This window comes from Atractosteus spatula, chromosome 11 (genome assembly GCF_055471065.1).
Source record: "Atractosteus spatula isolate fAtrSpa1 chromosome 11, fAtrSpa1.hap1, whole genome shotgun sequence".
In the NCBI taxonomy this organism is placed as follows: domain Eukaryota; kingdom Metazoa; phylum Chordata; class Actinopteri; order Semionotiformes; family Lepisosteidae; genus Atractosteus; species Atractosteus spatula.
Window position 1 is genome coordinate 14,151,341 of NC_142716.1, and position 22,068 is coordinate 14,173,408.

Here is a 22,068-nt window from a genome sequence, read left to right on the forward strand (position 1 = left end):
TCCAATGTATCTGGGATGATCTTTGGTCAACTGTATTTCCATTTATAGACTAAATGCAAAAACATCTTTTAATGCATGTCTATCGTTCTGCTTAGGTACAAGTACAGTGACTTTATAACAAAAGAAACTTTTTTTCAAGTTTAATATGTACTTTTACTGTACCAATAAAATATGGATTATCATTTCTTTCTTGTCACAGACATTCTGGAGGGCAACTGTAAATGGTTTATAAATGTAAAAAATGGGCCTGTCAATTGCTCTTGCCGACACTTGCTCTTCCTGAAAGAATCAAACTGCATCATAGAATGTGACTTTGTGACCTCTAGCATAAAGGCAGCCAAGCTAATTATGCAGCCCTTTAGAAAATGACAGACATGTTTATATCTATAAATCTGTTAAAATTGCCCTCCAGAAACTAAGAAATGCAAACGTTCAGAAAAAAACATTAGGTTTTATCATCATTTGGGATTCCCGACAAGTAAAGGTATTTATTATATTAATAAGTGAATACAAAACCTTTAATGTCAAACATTGAAAGTGTCTTGAAAGACCTCTGCACTTGGGGAAGAAATGTTGGTCTTAAAACCTTTGGACTTAACTGCTGTTGGTTTGTGTTTGGAGTAATCTTACCTCCGCACAAACACAGGCCTCCCCACACATGCATACCGACCCTTCTCTAAGAAGGTTAGCAATTAATGAAGTGGGGTTATTTATTTATTCATGGCAATGAAAGAGCACAGCTAGCTGGACAGTGACCTTCCTGTGTTGCCCAGCATTGTGATTTCCTTTTACGTCTGGGGGTTAACAAAGCCCTCCTTCCCTTTCAAACACTCGAGCTACATGCGCTGCAGCCTGACTTCCAAGACACTGGAACACGTATGGAAATTTGGCCCTTAGCTGGCCCTTAGCTGGACATAAACAAAGCGTATTCTTATTCTTAACCATAAAACACTTTGTAAATGCTTTAAAACGTTTTTTTCTAAAACCAATTTACACACCACTTCTCAAAATTCAATACTTTGTCACCTCCTGGGGGTGACCACGTATTTTAAATCTATACTGACATTAGAGATTTTATACTACAATTTAATACATTTATTCCAAAGCGGTTTGCAATGAAAAAATTCTGCCAGCACTGCCACACAATGATCAGATTTCTTTAAACTGATTAAAATGGGAGGAATGAATCCCCGTGATCTACTTTCACTTGAGGGCAAAAGGAACCTTTCGGCGCACAACATAACAGCGTCCAAAAACTGTTTTAAAAAAAACGTAGGTTTTAAGGTAACAATAAAAAAAAACGAAGAAAAAAAACTTTTAAGAACACAAAATGGTGGGGACGGGAACCGCAAGAGGAGTGGAAGAGGTGTGGAAGAAAGAAAAAAGGAAAGTCAATGCTGTCTTCAAAAAACAAGCAGCCTGCCCGTTGCTCATTGAAAATGCAAAGCCTTGGCCAGGGGTAAGGAGAATTAGCTGGGCTAACAAATGCAGACACTAAAGTGGCAGTACCACTGATCCCCCTACTTTTCCAAAGTTGCAGCTCCCTGCCCCCTCCTCCTTTCCAGAGTTCATATCAGTCCTCATTGTTCTCCACTGAGGCTTGAAGTGATAAGGTCCTTTCCTCTGCCATTCTCTGTCAGCAAGAGTTGGGAAGCCCTGCAGGAACTAACCGAGGGATTTTACGGCACACAATAGCTGGCCTCCACAAAGCATTCTTTCTCTGGGGGACTCTATGTGTGTGTGTGTGTTGATTAAATAAGGCCAGTTAATGCACACCCCCGTTTAATAAAGAGATTACAGAGAGAGAAGCCACACAGGGAAGCCTCTACAGCGGCCAGCACTCAGACCTGAGAGCATGAGAACATGACAGTCGATTTTTTTTTATCCAGGAGAGGTTCAATATCACATATAAATCCACTGATGTAGGATATAAAAATAGACAATATGTTAATGTATTGTTTGCTCTTGACTATTTATGTTTGCTTCCCTTAAAATCAGATCTGGTTCTAGAAGTTACCCTTTACAAAAGGTTCTGAAATGAACCATCAAGTATGTTTTAACTTTTTTAAAAAATAAGTACAGACAAGTACAGTAACAAAGTTTGTATCTTTACATTGTCATTTAAAGACTTATTAACACGTCTACGTCTCGAAAAGGCCTTTAATTGAAATACCGTTAGCAGAACATATACTCTCATTGAATGTTTTAAGCCTACATTACTAATAGCTTTTAAAGGATATAAACTATTGCACACAACAGAATGTTTTCAAAACAAGAAGTGTATTTTCTAAATAGTACTGGGGCTTCCGAAATGCTGGGCCAACGTAGGAAAAAAAGATCAAATTAATCGAGCGATGTATATCAAACTAGAACGCGAAGATTACCATGATTAAAATTAAGCTCATTAACCTGTAGTGAAAAGTGAAACTTAGATAAAAGTTTAACAGTTGATGCTGACAATACCGAGTTCACCCGCAATTCTTTTTCATTTGCTGGCGCTTTATGAAAAACGGCACTTGATTAAGCAGAAGTAGGCATACAGGCTCCGCGAGCTGGTTACAGACTGGTCGAATGACGAATTCATTGTGAAGCTGTCATTTTCATTTTTAATTACAAAACGCTATGTTTCAAATTGAAAGCAGTGACGCATTTATCGCAGCATATAGATGTAGATGGATTACGTATTTTAGAAAGGAAAATGCGGACTGTACAATACGTAAGACGTTTCTTTTTTTGAAAAGGCAACCTGTTTTAACTCTAATGATTAAAATGCCTTTTGCAGAGTAAAATTCAGGAGCTGTTCATTATGACGTATTTATTGTTTCACACTGTTGGCCTCGAGAGTATCAAATTAATATCATTCATTTCTCACAAATTGTTGTGATGAAAAACTTCCATTCAAGTATCAAATAACCTTTCACATCAGTCAGAGGTTTAAAAGTATAGGATCCTAAATAGCTCTGGCCAAACAAAACTCTCAGCTGAGATTCTGCTACAGAAAGCTAAAAACACAATACTGTATATAAAGCAGCTAAATACATATTCCTGAACAAAATGACTGTGTTACCTTTTATGTTCATCTTATATTTTAGAATCACTGCCTATGCCAGTAAAAGCATTGATTATACCCTTGACAGGACTCACATGAAATACTTATCCCCACAACACGAAGACTTTCTGAATACTGATGGAGGATTTCTAATTTAGAAAGAATATACTGACCAAGCAAAATTACAGACTCTCTTATGGGAAGACTGCCTTGTCAGATAACACTTTTGAATATCAAAAAAGAAGGCCTCCTAGATGATTCAATATTCTTTTTTTATAACCGCCACCTCACATTTCAAAAGTTTCAAAGTTCTCCATTCACAATGGCCAAGCCTAAGCAGCCACCACATAAAGAAAAGAAAATGCAAAAACAAGTAGTCTCTAAAAAACAGCTTTCTTCAGGGGCAGCAGGATGAGATTCCTGAATGCTGTGAGGTAAGGTCATCTCAGGTTCACAGTTCCTCATACAAGAACAATACTTCTCGGGGAGAACTGCCTATAGTAAATGAGAGACTTAAGGTCAGACAAGGCAATGGTTAAGTCAGCCTTCCATATTCAAATACCCCTAAAATGCACCACCACAGGGCTCAAGTAAGGACCATCAATTTTGATAGCTCACGTGCATATAATGTGAAATTTAGGCCTTCTTTTGTACTAATTGCTTAATTTGGCCATGTTTAAATCACCACAATGACACAATAATTGAAAAAAGCATATACATTTCCCCCACTAAAACTTTACAAACATTAAGATTTGTTTTTTTGTATTTAAAAGAGCTTCTAAAAGTGTTAAGATTTCTTAAGGTAAGTAATACTAAGCAATAACTTGATTTTTCTGAGAAAGTACCATTTAGGTTATAGACTGGGACATCCACCAAAGCATGTTTTCAGTTCAGTTTATTTGTCATATGCACAAGTGCAATGAAATACTTATTTGAATTTGTGTTCCAATACAAAGACATTAAGGAAAAAACAAACACAGGACAGCAACAACAAAATTAAATAACACAACATAACTTAAAGCATGTTTAAATAGAAATCCAAATAATGTTTTAATGCTTTAGACGTGTTACTGCATACAACTTTAGCATGTTTTAAATGGTATATGATGGGCTCACCAAGGGAATATTGAAAATATTTAAAATGAGTTCAAGGGAAATCTAAAATGCTGTATTAAACTGCCATGTTTAAGAAGCAGAATTTCAGGATCCTGTTTATAATGTCCATTAAAACACATGCACGCCACATGCATTTATCCTTTTCAAAACACATTTGAAAAATACACATTTCTAGCTTTTTTTAATATATCACAGAGTAAGTTATAAAAAAAAAACAACTAAGAAGCAGGGTCCCTCAAAGCCAACAAATAATCAAATAAAGTACAGCATAGTCATATATATACGAGAGCACCACTGCATACAAGTTAAAATAAATTGAAGAGGCTTCCAACCTCAAATCCCCACTCTAGTATTTCTGCAAACCCATATTGTACTGGAACACTATTTAGATTTCTTTCAATTAAAGACAACCCCGCACTACAGCAGACACTTCAATGAGGCAGGCAAATGGACCGGCTAATTATCTTCCAATCCACCTTGCTCTACCGCATATGTCAATTTTTATCTGCACTGGACAGATGTGTTCTGCATGTCTGAAGTGAAATGTCAGTCCACGCTTCTGTGACAAGACTTGCATCACTAAAGCAGCCACCATGTCTTTGAAGTTGCCGTTCGGTGCAACATTAAAAATTCTGGATTCCCCCCCCCCCCCCCAAACAGAGTTCCACTTTAATTCTCCTTCGGAGTCCTCACAAATATATTTTGGCAATGGCATCCATTTTATTCTCTTAACCTTTTATTTTAAACTATTAACTTAACTGGTAAAAAAAAAAACGTATTTAAAATGACAAACTGGAGACCAGTTCCTGACAGCCAGGCAACAACACTAGCATTCTTGTCCAGTGTCCCGTGCCCTAACCATAACTCCAAGCTGCTTTAGTGTGTCTGTAAGCAGGTTTAGAAAACCGTTTGGATTTGTTAGACCTGAAATGGAACAAACACAAAACTGTTCAGTGCAGAAAACATCTGCATTTTCTTCCACACAAGTAACAGGTTCATCGTCAATTACTTCAATTCTTTTACGCAGAGCTTGGAACAAAAACAAATTCTGATTACACCAACCCACTTCCAGTTCAAAGAAATACATACTGCTGTACAAGTACCACCAACTCTCACAGATGAAAGACCAGTTCCCCTTGAAACTCAAAATTATCACAGAAATGGAAGTCGGAAGTCCAAAAAAAAACTAAAGCCTCAAAAAGGCTCTTATAGTCTCTAATCATAGTTCCAGTGTAGTACATACAATACAAACCAATTTAACCAAAATGATGAAAACCAAAATGGCTTCTATTTAGTTTTTTTAATTTACCTTACATTTTATTAAACTATATATTGAATGCATTTAAAAATTAGAGATCTCTCAATAATTGAGGATTGCTTTAAAAACAATATTTTTATTATTGCATACTAAAACAGTTGTCTGCCTGTCTTCCTCCAAGATTGTATGTTTTAACCTTCTGACCCATAAAACTGCCAAGGTGTAAGAAAGGCTTGAGTGACCACACACTGAAGCACAAAAGACTTAAATGAGAATGTGCTGGTCAGTTCAAGCTTCACTGACAATAGACCAAATCTTACAAAACATCAAAACACCTTGTCGAACAAAAATTAATTTAAAACTCTTTCATTAACGGCTGTGCAAAATAAATGTAATCCACTCTTAACAAAGGAAAATATTTTTTTCCTTGTTTTCAAGTGTTCAAATAGCATTTCCCATTTGCAAAGACAAAACTATTTCCAATTGCCACAGTATTCCCGTACAGTGTAGAATTCGTCTTCTTAATGCTTTAAAATAATCGAATTAGCAGCAAACATTTTGAATGCGATATCTGTTGATTTGACAGCCTGTATATTAGACTTTACAATGAGCATTATTAATGTCCTTTTTAAAAGCACAAACATTAGAATTATTGCAAAATACACTTTATAAATAGGAAGTTGTTTTGAAATGCCCTTAGTTATTAATGTCCCTTTTAAAAGCACAAACATTAGAATTATTGCAAAATACACTTTATAAATAGTTGTTTTGAAAATATGAGCGGTGGGGGGGAGAAAGTAAAAACATCTTAAACAGATTTACTTGGCAACTACAGTCTATTTATTTCTTCGTGTACACAACCATCTCCCTTTTGTAAATGTATTTTTCCGTTTTACGATCATTAAGAGATACAATAGCACTTTTAAATTGTAATGGTTTATTGCAGTCAAACGTGTGAGCACCTTAAATCACCCAAGTCAACCCAAGGAAGAACACAAACTCCTGGGGAAACAGAGACTGAAGCACCTAGTTTTTTGTTGATCTGGGGGGAAGGGATTCTCGAATTTGCTGAAATGAATCGGGTTTGGTTTCAGAGAAAGGCTGATAAAACCAGGAGACTGGCATTTGTGTGTGTCAAAGGAGGAGGCGAAATCTGGGGGGCCACAAAGGTGCCTCACACTGTAATGAGAAAACACTTCTGAAAGATAAAACACCATTTGTAGTAAGCCCCCTACTGACAACCCTAATACATATTCTTTATAAGCCATTAAAGATGCCCGCCACATATTACACCTGAATAACAAAGTGCTAGTTTGGGCCTTCTTTTCATCTCGTCAGCGGCATTTTTAATTAGAAAACTATTCACGTCGTTCCCAATTAAATAATTATCACATTTCCCTACTAACGCATTTTAAATTTTAAAAATCCGGGGACAAACAAAATACTCATAAACTCCTCTTATTCTATATGGCATTATTAACTTTTTAAAATCTCAAAATATTAGCCGTGCGTGCTGCAACCAGCGTTACTGGGTATCTTTACTAAACGCATCCTAAAGGCGCCCTAATCAGCAGCAAGAAGAAACGACACTTAACTATGTTACAGACAGAAATATATCCCTGGCATATACAGTACGTTTATCAAAACACCTTCGACGTGTCAACAAATAAAACAGGGTACCCTTTAAAAACAAAAAAATTGTGTTTTGAAAAACTGAAACTGTACAAAATGGTTATTTTACTGTATACGTTTGAGTTTAAAAATAATGTTTATCTTTGTTTAGATTTAGATCTTGCACAAGTCTATCGGTTAAAAATAAAAAAAAATGACATTTTAAAAATCGAACCTCTGTTTTATCCATGTTGATAAAGGCCAAATGCAACATTTTTCTAACATGTTGCGGGTATTGAAAGGAAAATGTTGCACAAAAGGAAACTGTAGACTTTGTGAAATAAAGTCGTAGGGTTTTTACTGTGTCCATTGCGGATATGTTACTGAACAGCCTTTCGAGACAGTTGGTTTTAAAAAGCATAAATAGGCGAGTTTGATGTTATAAGTTATAACTCTTTTCATCAAGTACGATTTAGGTACTGCTTAACAGAGAACACATTTTTGAAGAATATAGTTAAAAGCACATACTGTACCCCTACACAAAAACATGCATATACACAGGTTAATAATTAGCTACTGAAAACTACCCGCATGAAAAATGATGAATACAGCTCTCACTCAAATCACAGAAACAGAATAATGATGACCGCTTAATCAATTTTTAAAACTTTACAGGAAAATAGTTCTTATCCATAACATATAAACAATGCTGTTTATCCAATTACATGCCAATACCCCTAGAGAGCTCTTTAACATTTTAAAAACAACTTAAGTTATAAACTACATGATGTAAAGAACAAATGTTATATTCTTAATGTAGCTTAATGTGAAAATAGCACTAAACAAGGACGACTTCTGCTACAAAAATAGATATAGATTTGTTTTATGAAAATGACCATCTTCAGCTGTCAATTGAATGAATATCTTGATCAGCCGCTTTCAATAAGTTTTATCAATAAGTTTGTCTTTAAATCCAAACAATGGAAACCTGTAACCGCAGACGTGAAACAAGCAAAATGAACACGCAAGTTGCCCGCATCCCTTCACAAAGTCTGTGAAAAAAATGAAGAAAAAAGCACTGCATTTCAATTACCTGCATTGTGAAAACTCCTAGCTCTTGTGCGGACAGCCTTTTCATTTGCACTGCTAATACTTGCGCTTCTTCCAAGATTGAAAACTCCGTTTCCGCGCTACAAAATCCACAGCACAGAAGCGTACAAAAAGCGACTAAGCTCCAGGCGATAACCTTATCGTTATTCCAGTGGAATTCTGTGTACTTATTCCATATCGAGAAAGAAATTCGGGATAAAATCACAGATCCGTCCAATACCCGCCTCGCCATGATGGCTTGGTTGTGTAGTAAACTGGGAATTCGTTCTGCAGCACTTGAGGAAAAAAAACTTGAAACTACTTTTAAACTTTGTTAATAAATTTGGTCCCCTTTCCACAACAAGTACCTTCCAGGTGTAACAGAGGCATCAATGCATTATCCAGAAATATATTTTTAAAATAAAAACAAATGATGAAAAACGATAATGGTAAGTACCCCTAATGCTAGCAACTACATACTCATACTAACTCAGAGTAAAGTGAGAGCTGTGCAATCACAATGGAACTGAAAACAGCAGGCGCGGACACAAAACACCGGAATGGAGTTTTTAGCTGTAGTGGATTTGGATTGCATTCGAAAACAATAAATAGCAAAATGTGACCTGTTTTGTGTTAACACGATTATCGGTTCTATATGATTTTCTTGAAGTGCGAACATCCAGATAACGTGAAATTATGCTATAATACGGTTTAAAACGAATCCAATTATGATTACTACACTAAATAACGTAATACATATACGCAGTAAACAGAAAACAAATCATGACAGCAAATTAATATTGTAAACCTAAGCTAAAGATCATTTACACTTTAAAAGATGTAGTGAAGGTCTTTAACCGAGTTTAACCGTTAGTAGTTGCAGAGTCTAATAGATGTGGGCAGCGAGTTCCACAGACTTGATTGCTGCAGTGGTACATTAGAAAGCACTATCAACACCTAATGTGTGTAGAGCTTGCTCTTGGGTAGAATAATAAGACCCCCATCAGCAGATGCAAAAAATCCTTAAAATAATAAGGACCTTCAGCGCCTTGTACACAAGCAGAAGAACCCTAACATGCACAGAAAGCCTGTGTAATTTATAGAGGACAGGAGCTTTGTGCTGATGAAGAGCACTTTTTAGTTAGGGTTCAAGCCACAGAATTCTAGAATTCTAGATGTACTGAAGTCTATTTAGTACCTAAGAAGATAACCTAGTAAGTAAGGCATTACATAGTCTAATATTAATAAAATGAAGGAATGTGTCACTGTTTCAATATCAATATTAGCAAAAGTGAAAGAATTATACTTTTGTGAGTTCCTAATATGCACTCAAATTAGGTTTCAAACATTCATCATTGATTTGATTTAAATACCATCAACAATAACATTGAACAACATCCACATCATAAAATCAGAGAAATGTCATGTTTTATGGGAAAATAGAAAATCCAAATAATTAAGAATACACATAATTTATAGGTGCAAATATAGTTAGACATATTGAGATATAACCTTAGTGAATTTCTATAAAAAATAAAAAAATGTTCAGGCACTTGACATATTTTCTGATATATATATATGTAAAATATGTTCATATTTTCATATAATAATTTTTATTTTTAAATAAAGTTAAAGTTTTATGTCACCCGTGAACATCTTTAGGTAAGATTTCAGTTTGTCAGTGAAGCATAGTTCCTTAAAGATACACTACTAAAAAATCAAATGTATCTAATATAGAGCTTATTTTTGCTTGGTTAAGGACTGTAAGAGGGATCATTCTTCATATTCCAGAATTGACTATTCCTTGTTTTTTGTTTTGAAAATGTGTACAATGTACAAATTTTGACGAATCAAGTCCTTGTCTGTCTTATTTAAATGTATTTATTTTTCTCTTTGACTATTTTCGCCAAGATTTTCTCTTAGAATTCTCAAAATCTTGAAATCCTCTGGAAAAACGCTATTTACCCCTTGCTTGCTTTCTTCCGAATGCATTCCTGAGGAAAATGTTTGGAAAAGCAAAGTCCCAGCTGTTATCTTAACCCCCTGCACGTGAACATTTTATCCAGTTCAGGATATGAAATGTCAGATAATTTGATCTTATTGCTCTTAAAGGTCAGAAGTAAATTTAGCTTGTCTGGTAGAAGACAACACAAGTCTCTGAAGTAGATATTAAGCTGTGACTAACCCTATGGGTTCAAGTGTAACACTAAATTGAAACAAAGAAAAACAATATAACCTGCAGAAAAAAATATGATGGTACTGTCAAATGTTTGACCCATGTTAAAAATATGTAATACACAAAATATTTGAAATACAGTATATGATATATAAATACTGAGGTATTTCTATTTAACTATTATTGTTTTTTGTCTAGAAGTTTGTTTTTTGTCTAGATATTGGTCTAGAAGTGTTTGACAGCAAGAGACATTTATTTGTGCATATGAAGGTAAAAAAATGTAAAAAATGTGGCCTCTTATTAAGTGGTGAAATAAACACCATATTAAAAAAAAGTCCTTCAGATAGCATGCTACTGTAAATTAAATATTTAGTCTTTTGTTATTTTCTTTATCTCATGTCAATTACAATTAAATTGAGTTTGACTTATTGACAAGGAACAAATCTAGGTTGATACTAACCTTAAAAGATCTTAACCTAAAATATAAAATGTGTACAGTGTAGTTAATAATGTCCAGACTATTTGCTGACCTCAGGAACTTTAGATGGAGCTGACTACATTAGCGTAGTATCAGTCCTTCTCTGAATTTTTTAGCAGAGGCCGTGAATGCAAAACCCCAATTAGGAAGCTAAATTCAACATAAAATGTAGACATATTTTGAGAACCACTTCTAGACTTTAGAAAGTAATCAAATTCAGTAGCTATCCAAAGCTGTTTAGTAAGTTAAATATTAAATCTAAAAAACAGTCTTTTGGGGTTTAAACCTGACTCAGCTGTATCCCTGGCTGCCAATTATAAATGTTCCTACAATTGTTTGATCTGCTTCACACGGACATGATCAAATTTTCATTTGAAGACAGTGTTTTCCAATGACTTGTTGACTCTAAGTCCTACTTGCTCATCTCAAACTTAAAAACCAGTCACCAAGACAGGGAAATATGTACTATGTTCAATTTCCTTTGAAAATGCAAGAATTCTAAAAGGTTTCAAGCATCTTTAAATGTAGTGATTGGTTTTCAAAGCAATTCAGGATTTCTTCAAAGCTAAACTTTTTTGTAGCATTAATAATCAGTTGTATAATATTCCCAGAATTCATGGTGTGTGCAGGTTACTCTTTTCCTGAATTTTCTCTGTCTATATCAGTATCAGAATACATCTGGGCCCTGAAGGGTGCAGTCCTTGGGTTTTTCAAAGTAACTACACTGGGGAGAAGTACAGATAAGTCATTTACAGACTCCGTTCTAACAGTTAACAACAGAGCTGCCATGTCTCAGACAAGAGTGTACTGGAAAACCGGAGATCTTAAAATCAATTGAAAAAAATTCGCATATTTGTTTCTGTCAGGTAGAGTTTTGCATCCAATCTTTAGAACTAAATAGTGTCTACCTTATGTGCACACGGAGTAGGATGGTGTATACAATTAATTCTGGAAATCCCTCTTAGCTAGCCAGAAAAAGAACAAATTGCATCAGCTGCACCCAGAAAAGCTGGCCACAGCCCAGGAAAGCAGCTTCTTCCCTCACTTTAAGGACTGCGGTAAGAGTAAATCCAACCCATATGACAGCCGTATAGTTAGCGCAGGAGTTTGCTCTGAAGGTCTGGGTGATAGGCTCTCAGCTGCCATCCCTGAAACTACGCCTCTGATGGCCATGTGTTGGCACCAGAAATGGAGACATAGCCAAAATCCCTCTGCACTAAAGCTTTTGCAGGGCTTGTACATATCCAAACATGCATAACGTCACCTGGCTCACCCTCACCTTTCTTAAAACGTTTGCAGCAGTGGATTTTTTTTCTTTCCTATTTAACTAGGATTAAGGGAAATAAGATGATGAGTATTTGAATACTCCAAAGCAAGACAAAACCATACACTTCGTTTGGAAAGTAGCAGTTATCTGTTTAGATTGCATTCTTGCGACCTACCATGAAATAACATTGTACTGTGTTCCTGCTTACTACTATAAAATAATATTGTACGTAGGCTCTTGTTTTATTGTACTTTTATAATCCAAACATTGCCTATGCCAGAACAGTTCTTGAAAGCCTGGCTTTCTGGGCAAAGATACCACATTGAGTCAGCCACCTCCCTTGGTCCATAAAAATAAGAAGAAAATCAACACACACTCACATTTCTGGTTGGCTTTAAGTGCAGTTTTCCTTCAAGAAAGCTGTCCTGACACCCCAGAATGGATGCAGAATCTGGATAGCATCTGAAGACATCAAAACCCAGCAGAAATGTACTGTAGATAATCTAAAAATATTCTCTAAATATTCCGATTCCACAACCCTGAAAGCATAAAGAGGTTTTCTCGGAAGGAGTATGGAGGACCTGAAAGACCCAGATGGACCTCAGACAGTGATTCTGTAGAAGATAAAATTAAAAAAAGCATTAAAAAAACAATTAAACAAAACCACTATGAGGTGCTTTTTATAGATTGGCAGATGAGCCTCCCCCACAGTTCTGCAAAAGCATTTAAACAGCACCCCTTTCATATAATTTCTTCTTCTAGACCGCCTACACGCTGCACCAGATTCTGCATCTGTTTTGTGATCCAGAAACATCCCTTTGGTCTAGTGGTATGAGGCTGATTATTCTTTTCAACTACAGTGCGGACCAAGTTTGTAGTTGTTGACAAAAATGTTTTATTCCCCTGCAATTAAAGGTTATCTTTTCAGAAACTGTTATTGAGAAGTGTGGTATGATGTTCAGTTAGGCATGAATTAGAAACTTATTTGGGGCTATACAAAGCCCAGCTACTCATCAACTGTTCAGGGTATGACTTTTTGTTACCTACTTCTACACACTGTGGCAATAAAATCAATGGTGTGAAATTTCTCCATCAGGCAAAACAATTCAAAACTGCAGGACAGGGAGATCATTAATTCCAATTCAAAGACAGAAACCAGAAAAAAAGAACAAAATATAATGGAATCCCCCTGTCATTATCTAGCCATGCTTTTTCAAACCACTTTGTACAGTTTAGGGTTACAGGGGGTCAGGAGTCTATCCCAGCAAACAACAGGCACAAGGTAGGACACCCTGGATGAGAAGGTAGTCCAACACAGGGCAGACACAGACACAAACTCAACTAACACAACAGTCAAACATGGGGAGAACATACAAACCTCACACATATTTGGAATTGAACCCAGGGCCCCAGTGCTGCAAGGAAACAATTCTCGCCACTATGCCACCAAGCTGCCCTACAGTTGTATGCAAAAGTTTGGGCACCCCTGGCCAAATTACATGTTTTGTTGATTTTCTAAGTGAAAAGAAGTTAACACAACCTCTGCAGCGAACAAACTTAAAATTGACATATTTCTGCAAATTTTAACGCATATTTATTTGCTGAATTTAACAGATTGAAAAAAATAAAACAGTAAATGTGGCATGTGCAAAAGTTCAGGCACCCTTCCAGTTGATCCACTAGTGTTTTTTATAAGTTATCAGAACTTAATTGACTCGTTAGGCCTTAATCTAAGTCAAGTGATGACAATTCCAGAGCTTAATAAATCTCTCAGGGTGTTGTGCTTACACTCAACAACCATGGGCTCCTCTAAGCAGCTGACTGAGGATAAGAAAATAAAGATAATTGACCCTTACAAAGCAGAGGAAGTCTATAAACAGATATCTAAATGCTTCCTGCTTGCTATTTCCACTGTCTGAAATGTCATTAAGAAATGGAAGTTAAGGGGAACTGTTGAAGTCAAGACAAGATCTGGAAAACCAAGAAAAATCTCTGATAGAACTGCTCGTAGACTGGTCAGGAATACAAAGCAAAACCCCCATATCACTGCAAAGGACCTGCAGGAAGGTTTAGCTGGCACAGGAGTAGTGGTGCACCGGTCCACTGTGCAGCATTGTTTACACAAACATGATCTGCATGGAAGAGTCATCAGAAGGAAACCTTACCTGCGAACTCGTCACAAAGTATGCAACACAGCACTTAGATAAGTCAGAGGTGTTCTGTTGTGCTGTGGTCTGATGAAGTAAAAATTGAACTCTTTGGCTACCATCACCAAAGGTACACTTGGAGAAAAAAAGGAAAAGCATTTGAAGAAAAGAACACCTTGCCAACTGTTAAGAATGGGGGTGGATCTATTATGCTTTGGGGTTGTGTGGCAGCCAGTGGTACAGGAAATATTGTGCAGGTAGAGGGAAGAATGGATTCTATCAAGTATCAACAAATCCTGGAAGCTAATGTCCCACAGTCAGTGAAGAAACTAAAGCTGAAAAGAGGTGGGATATTACAACAAGACAATGATCCAAAACATACCTCAAATCAACCATAAACTACTTCAAGAAATAAAAGATTAAGGTTTTGGAATTGCCTTCACAGTCCCCAGACTTGAATATTATTGAAAACCGTGGGTAGATCTCAAACATGCAGTGCATGCAAGACAACCTAAGAATATTTCTGAACTAGAAGCGTGGTGCAAGGAAGAGTGGGGGAAAAATCCTAAAGCAAGAATAGAAAGACTGTTAGCTGGCTACAAGAAACATTTGGAGGCAGTGATTTCTGCCAAAGGGGGTATTATTAAGTACTGACTGATAGGGTGTCCAAACGTTTGCACATGCCACTTTTACTGTTTTATTTTTTTTCAATCTGTTAATTTCAGCAAATAGTAACTGTGTATTAAAATTTGCAGAAATATGTCAAGTTTTTGCAGAGGTTGTGTTAACTTCTTTTCACTTAGAAAATCAACAAAACATGTAATTTGGCCAGGGGTGCCCAAACTTTTGCATACAACTGTAGATAATACAGCCAATTGTTTTTTCTAATCATCCAATTTGGATATTGGGAGCCTAAAACGGTCACATACCCAGTTGTTATTGACTTGGATTTACAGCAGCAACTCCAATACTCCAGTATTAAATGGTCATTTCGGTACACGAAATACCAAAATTACATTTAATTTCACTCCTTTAATTAATTTATTACCTTTCTGGAATGTAGATAGCCTGTATTACTTTAATGAATAACCTAGGTTAAAATTCAACATAAACGTTTTATGAATAAATCCCTGTTGTTCACAGCTGATTAAGACAATGCTGCATTTGACACTCCTGGTGTTTTTCTCTTCATGCTATTTTGAAAACTCCAAACTCAGGAATTTGGGATGCACCATACTTGCCTTGAAATGAGCATAGGAGAACAATAAAACAGCTGAGCTATTTCAATGCACCAACCAGCCTGGGATTTCTGTCTCCTTCAGTATATAGAGTTTGATCCAAAGCCAGACGACAAGCAAGCAAAGCTGCTGACTTGGGGATCCGCCATCATAAAATTCTATGTGACCGATCAAGCTGGTTCAAGCATCGCATTACTTCTTATATAATGTCTCATATTTGACACATCTATTGGTTTGTCCACCATACAAATGTGGGTGAAATAGTGCTATACAATTCTATGTATTCTTATTTTTCTAATTGTGAATATGATGACTTGTTTTTTCGTATCCCTCCGGCATGAACCAGATTTTATTAAATGTCTCTGCTTTTTTTATGCTTCTTGAGTTTTTTTGCACTATCACACAAACCTATACAAATCTATAATTTCACAGGCGGTATTTTGCCTTTACTGCATTTTATAGCTTCATTAAATTGTTTTGTTTTAAATTCTCCACCCTTATTAGGAGTCTCAAATGCTTCAATACAGCTTCTTTCTACAGTGTGTTGTGTTCTGTTAAAGGGACAGAACATTCTTTCTTGCACATTCTTTAGACAAAAATCCAATAACGGTTAATACATCCAGCAATTCTCTAACCACTTTATCCGATAAAAGGTCACAGGGAGCCTATCACAGCAAGCAATGGGCAGACACCCTGATACACCCTGGACTGGACATGAGGTCATCAGAGGGTAAACACAAGCATACACATCATAGCCAATATACCTACTATGTTTTTGGACTTACAGAGGAAACCAAAATCAACAATCAGCAAACAGAGGGAGAACATACAAACTCCACACAGCTAACACCCTAGGTCTGGAATTGAACCCAAGACCCCAGCACTACCAAGCTATCCTTGTTAATGTAGCCAATTATTTTCTTTACTCACTCAATTTGGATATTGGGAGCCCAGTACATCATGTACCTCGTTATTATTGACTTGAATTTCTAGCAGCAACTCCAGTACTCATGAGAGAATGATATCACAAAAACGCTCCTGTGACACAACCTCTAGCACTGACATTTGTCACTTGAGATGTTGCAAGCTCCACTGTGCCTGCCTGGAGAATTAGCCATGACAGGGAAGAGTAGTGTGGATCTCACCGACGACACTGCAAGCCTGCTATTTACCAGAGATTAATCCTACCCCAGCAACACTGTGCCAATTCTGTGCTGAAAGTTCTGTCACAGTTAGCTAGTGAGATAGCCATCCCAGACTTGACAGTGCAACATTAGAGCCACAGATCAAGCTGCTACAGTAAAAATATATTTTTTAAAATCTTAAAAAATCTTTAAAATATTCTAGTAAAAGAAGACAAAGAACACTCATAAATTACTAATAAATCATTCAGGTTTGAGCTCCAGATCGTTAAAAGGTGCACAGACAATATGGAATATGAAAAAAACAAATCGGGACGCAGATGAAAAAGATCTGTTAAACTATGGTAACGTAAACCACAGTAGGGCAGATTCAGGACAAAAAAATTAACAAAAATTGACCATATACAGATTATGTGACATTTTGGTGGATTCTGCACATTGGTGGTAGTGGAGGGGAGTCCCCATTACCTGTAAAGCACTTTGAGTGGAGTGTCCAGAAAAGCGCTATATAAGTGTAAGCAATTATTATTATTATAGAAAATACAATATGAGCTGAGTGCTCAGCTGCATATCATTATATGCAACTGTGCTCTCAGCTTGGTTACTAGTGGAGGGTTTGTCTTACAGAATTTTATTTGCATAATTTTAATTAAACTGCAGATCCACAAAGCCACCTGGTTCTGTGAGATAAATTCTTTGAAAAATGGTTTGATTTTTAAATTCTAAATTGTGAATAAATTACCCAAGATCTAAACGTTGAAGATAAACATAGGACAAAAGTGCCTATTGCCACTGTTAATACAAATTGGTGGAGTAAGAAAAGACAATATGGCAAAAAATCTGATACGGACAGAATGTTTCTCGTTATAAAAATGACACTGTCTTGTATGGGTTACAGTACACCAATGTCCATTAAGACAAACATTTGAAGGGTCCGCTTTGGTCTCTACAACTATTACTATCTGTAATTATAAGAACAATAGTAAAATTTCGTTAGAGAGTCAAGTGGAAGACAAATATTGGATAACTCTCATTCATTTGAGAGTTAAATTATGTTTTATTTTTAAAAGCAGAAATACCAACAAAGAACTTAGCTTTTAATGACATGACAGTACAACTGCAGCATTACCATCTTCCAGCCTGATCTCATCAGGTTTCAGAAATCAAACAAGAAGGAGCTTGATTGGTACTAAGATGGAAGACAAGATTGCTGCTTCTATGAATAGTGTTTTTGTGATGGATCTGGAGGTGATATTCTTCCCTCTGGACTGGAATTTCCAAAACACCAATGCCCTTTTATACTTGTGCTGTGGGAGGTGGTGTCCCATGGTTTAGATGTTGGTCCCGAGGTTATGACTGTTTTTCTCATTAAAGATCCTATAACACAGCACATAAGACAAATGATGTTTAAAGCTCTGGCCTCGCTACGGTTTCACTGGTGCAGAAAAGCCTCACTTCCCTGCTATGTAGTGGGTCTACTGGCACATAATGGCAGCCATGCATAACCCAGATGGGTGCCTTAGTGGTGGATGGGGCGGATCAGCTGCTATATATAAAGTGCTTTGGGATCATATGGGATGAAAGGTTTCATACAAATCCAATCAATCATTATATATAGTTATATTTTATATATCAATTAAATATATATGATTAACCCTCATTTTATCAAGGCATAGCTTTCAGCAAGCTAAATTTCCATTAATTAAAATTTGTGACTGTAAGTGTGGTAAAATGATGCAATGAATTAACTCGTTCAAGATACAAGGAGTTGATCTGTACTCATGCCTGTCATCCTGAGCATACCTTCAAGACACACACAAAGTTCTTAACACAGCCGATTGTCCAACAGAAAAGAACTGATCGCTGACAGACAGCTCTTCAGCCCTATTAAGAAAGCTTTGCCGATGAAATGTACTGTTTGTCTATTTTCACTTGGTCTCCCCTACATTTCTGCATAACATCTTGGAATGTCTTGCCTTTTGGCTTTCGGTGTGACAAATTGTGGGCCTGGGGTGTGAATTCACAAGCCATCTCGAGGAAAAGCTGGGCCACTGACCCCACTCTCCTGCCACATTCCTTGAAACAGTTTCATCTGGCAGCATGTGTTTGCAAAAGGGTCATGTTACCAGACCCTAATGAGGTCTGCAGACAGAGATAGTGTAGACAGAGCACACAGAACATTCCACCTCTGATTGAAGGCAGGCTAATTGAGAAAGCAAATAACAGCCATGACAATGGAGTTATAAGAACAATCCAGGAGACACCACCACCAATTTCAGCAGAGATTCATCTTTGCTGTTTAACACCAGTCATTAAAATGCAGTGTGCAAATATATGGTTGGATTGCAAGCATATTAATATAAAACTAATCATCACATTCAGATTATCACGATAATACAAGAAATGAGCCATTTTCCAATAAAAAAAACAGATTGGCTGTATTGCTTGGACTCCATTAGACAAAACTATTCAAGCCAAGTGTCTCAAGTATTATCTGTGCATCTCAGAAAAGTTTAGAACATGCACAGTTTCCATGGCAACGTGATGTCTGGGCACCTAACAGCTGCATAAAACCGCAACCTTTTTTATCCTCCCCCCCTTCCCAACATCAAAATTTAGCAGTGTAGCGAGCTTTGAAGGCTAAGCTGATTCCCAGCAGAAACCTATTTCTATTTCTAGATATATTTAAAATTGCCGAGAATGTGCCTTGACATCACAACTTGAAAGTGTGCAGAGCTACAAACAAGCCAGAGATGATTACTGCTTCTACCTGCCTCCTGGTTGAAGCTGATAATGGGCACTGGGTGTTAGGATGCAATTATTTTTCACTTCTTATAATACAGAAACCTTTTTAATGAATCAAAGAAATTAATGAGGGGGAAAACATGAAAGAATTCAGTAGCATTTCAGAAGTATGCAAATTCACTGAAATCTGTTACATATTTTGCTCCTGACTTCCACTACCGATGACAGGTAATGCTCAATATTAATTCACACATCTCTTGCGTCTAAATAGATATGTAGACATCATGTTACTCTCTGTTCTATGTTTAATATTTTATAAAGCCCATTGTGGGGTGTATGCAGCAATCTTTGCATACATTAGCTTTACTTAGAAACAGAAAAATACTAGTTAAAATGTAGAGACAGGGAGTGATTTGGTACCATATTTAAAACCTCAAATTTATCCATGCTTTGTAAGGTCACTAGACACAACCAATACAAAGTTCCACTAGGCATACAACCCAAGGATTAGGTGTATTAAAAAGTCTGTTGAGTGTTTAAGTTTAATTTGGCTTAACCTGCTTGGCTGTGGGCTAGTCTGGGTATACAGGAGGACGAGGAGGCTGGGACACCCAGCAGAGTGAGGAGTGACTAAAGTGCAGCATCAGTGGAGATGGGGTCGAGGAGGGATGCAAAAAGATGTTTACGAGGGATAGAAGGATATTACATGTAGGATTTCTAATGTTTAGGTGAGGGAATGATGTCTGGATTGATTATAAATTACAGCTGAGGCTGACTGAAGTTGGCTGTTGTCACCCCTCCCAGACATTTGTTATAAACTAAATAATCATCTCGGCAAGTAACAGGCATAATGCAGGTTACACCCTGGACGTGATACCAGTCTAGCACAGGGCAGACACACACACCCAATATTCCCAGAAGCCACTTAACCTACCAGTGTGTCTTTGGACTGTGGGAGGAAACCAGAACACCCAGAGGAAACCCATGTGAACACAGGGAAAGCATACAGACAGCACCTCAGGTCCAGAATAAACCCCAGGGCTCCAGCGCTGCGAGGCAGTAATGCTAACCACTGTGCCGCCAAGGAAAGATTTTCACAACCTAGATATGAAGAGTCCTTTTTTACAAAACTTTAATTCTACATTACCACTTTTTTCCTCAAGAGAAACACCACAAAGTCCAAGTCTTTCAGCATACCAATTAAAAAGTTAATAAAAGAAATTTACTTTTTATAACTTTTATATTGCAAAGAGCCTTTGTTTTCTATATGAATGTAATATACTAGTCATACGAAATATGGACGAAATATGGATGTTGCACATCCATAGCCATTATATGAATTACGTGAGCTTACTGAACAAGTGTGTAAATTTATCTCCTTACAGATTCAAGTGCGTCTGGATTAAACTATTGTTGCTTTGCTAATCAAATCTGTGTGGTTCTTCTGAGAGAAAGTAGTGATGCTATAAGAATTATTTTATAAGAGTAAGATAGTAATATCTTATATCACTTTTTCACTTTATAAGGCACTTAGAAAACAATAAATGCAGTATTTTCACTCAAACCCTACAGCTCAATGGCTGAGACTGATTCATTTACCAGAAGCACAATGTTTATGTATTAACAGCATGGAATTACAGAACATATGAACAATAATAAGAGGGCTTTAATGCTCATTTTATATTTTTGGCCTAGGATGACTGGCACAAAATGGGCCTTTATTAAGCATACTGAAAAATACTGTTCCATTTAATCATATATGACAGTATATATACAGTATATATGGCAGTCTTCCTAAAACTATCCTGTGGACAGTTGTTTAAATTCTTTTGGTGTACATTTAGTGGATCTGTGTTGTTTCAAAATGGCAGACAACATGAATAAACACAGAACTGTTCAAGAGGTATCTTAAAGACAGCAGGATATTAACCATATCTCCAGGAATATTGAGCTTCTGGATTTTCATTATTTCCTAATGTTAAAACATTGAGCAGTTATTAGTGTCCCCCTTTTGTGTGTCTTGTTCATTGTTCGATGAAGAGTGCATCATGGTTCATTATGCTTCAGCTGGACTCGGAAAGACATCAAAGGAGATTAGGTAACAAAAGAAGATCAGAGGACAGCCAGCAGTTTATAGAACACACTGTTGAATCAAGGTAAATAAAATAGGATGACCAAATTCACATCTCTTAAGCAGTATGTAGATTTAAAGGCAGGACAGGGTTCAATTATATCTGCATCCATCAAGGCTAGGTTTCATACAGTAACTCTCAATGTTTTTTTTAAATCTTGTCCTTTTTTAAACTTAGAAACAGGGGCCCAGAAAAAAGAAAAAATATTTGGAAACTGAGTGGAAACAGACACAGGATGCAATCTAGGAGGCACTTTTTCACCCAGAAAGTCTTCAAGCACATGGAAAACATTAACCAGCCATGTTGCCGCTATGGTTTAATTCCTTTCTGAAACATGTCTCTGGGATCCATCAACTGCAAGTGACTAAACCATCATCAGTAAGCCGAACCGCCAAAAATGTTTGTTTATTCTTCATTGCTTTTGTGAGTGCTTCGCCTGTCTAACATTTCCAACTCAGGATTTATTGTGGACAATTCAAAAGATCTAAGAAGCAGGGAACCCAAAGAAGTCCAAGGATAAACACAGCAAAAACTGCTTTTGTAATCAAGTGGCTTTTTTGTCAGCCCTAGGGGAACACAAGTTGACCTAGCTCACAATTAAAGGCAGATATATAAAAAGT

The 22,068-nt window shown here is 36.7% G+C and overlaps 1 protein-coding gene across 1 annotated transcript in view; it reads right to left on the bottom strand.

The window, feature by feature from the left end:
* Window positions 1–8,449, bottom strand: part of cachd1 (cache domain containing 1) — a 73,201-nt gene extending 64,752 nt beyond the window's left edge. Inside the window, exon 1 of the mRNA XM_088927797.1 lies at window positions 8,128–8,449. Coding sequence (XP_088783923.1) covers window positions 8,128–8,376 — 249 coding nt within the window. The 5' untranslated portion in view covers window positions 8,377–8,449. The remainder of the gene's footprint in view (window positions 1–8,127) is intronic.
* Window positions 8,450–22,068: the final 13,619 nt, after the last annotated feature.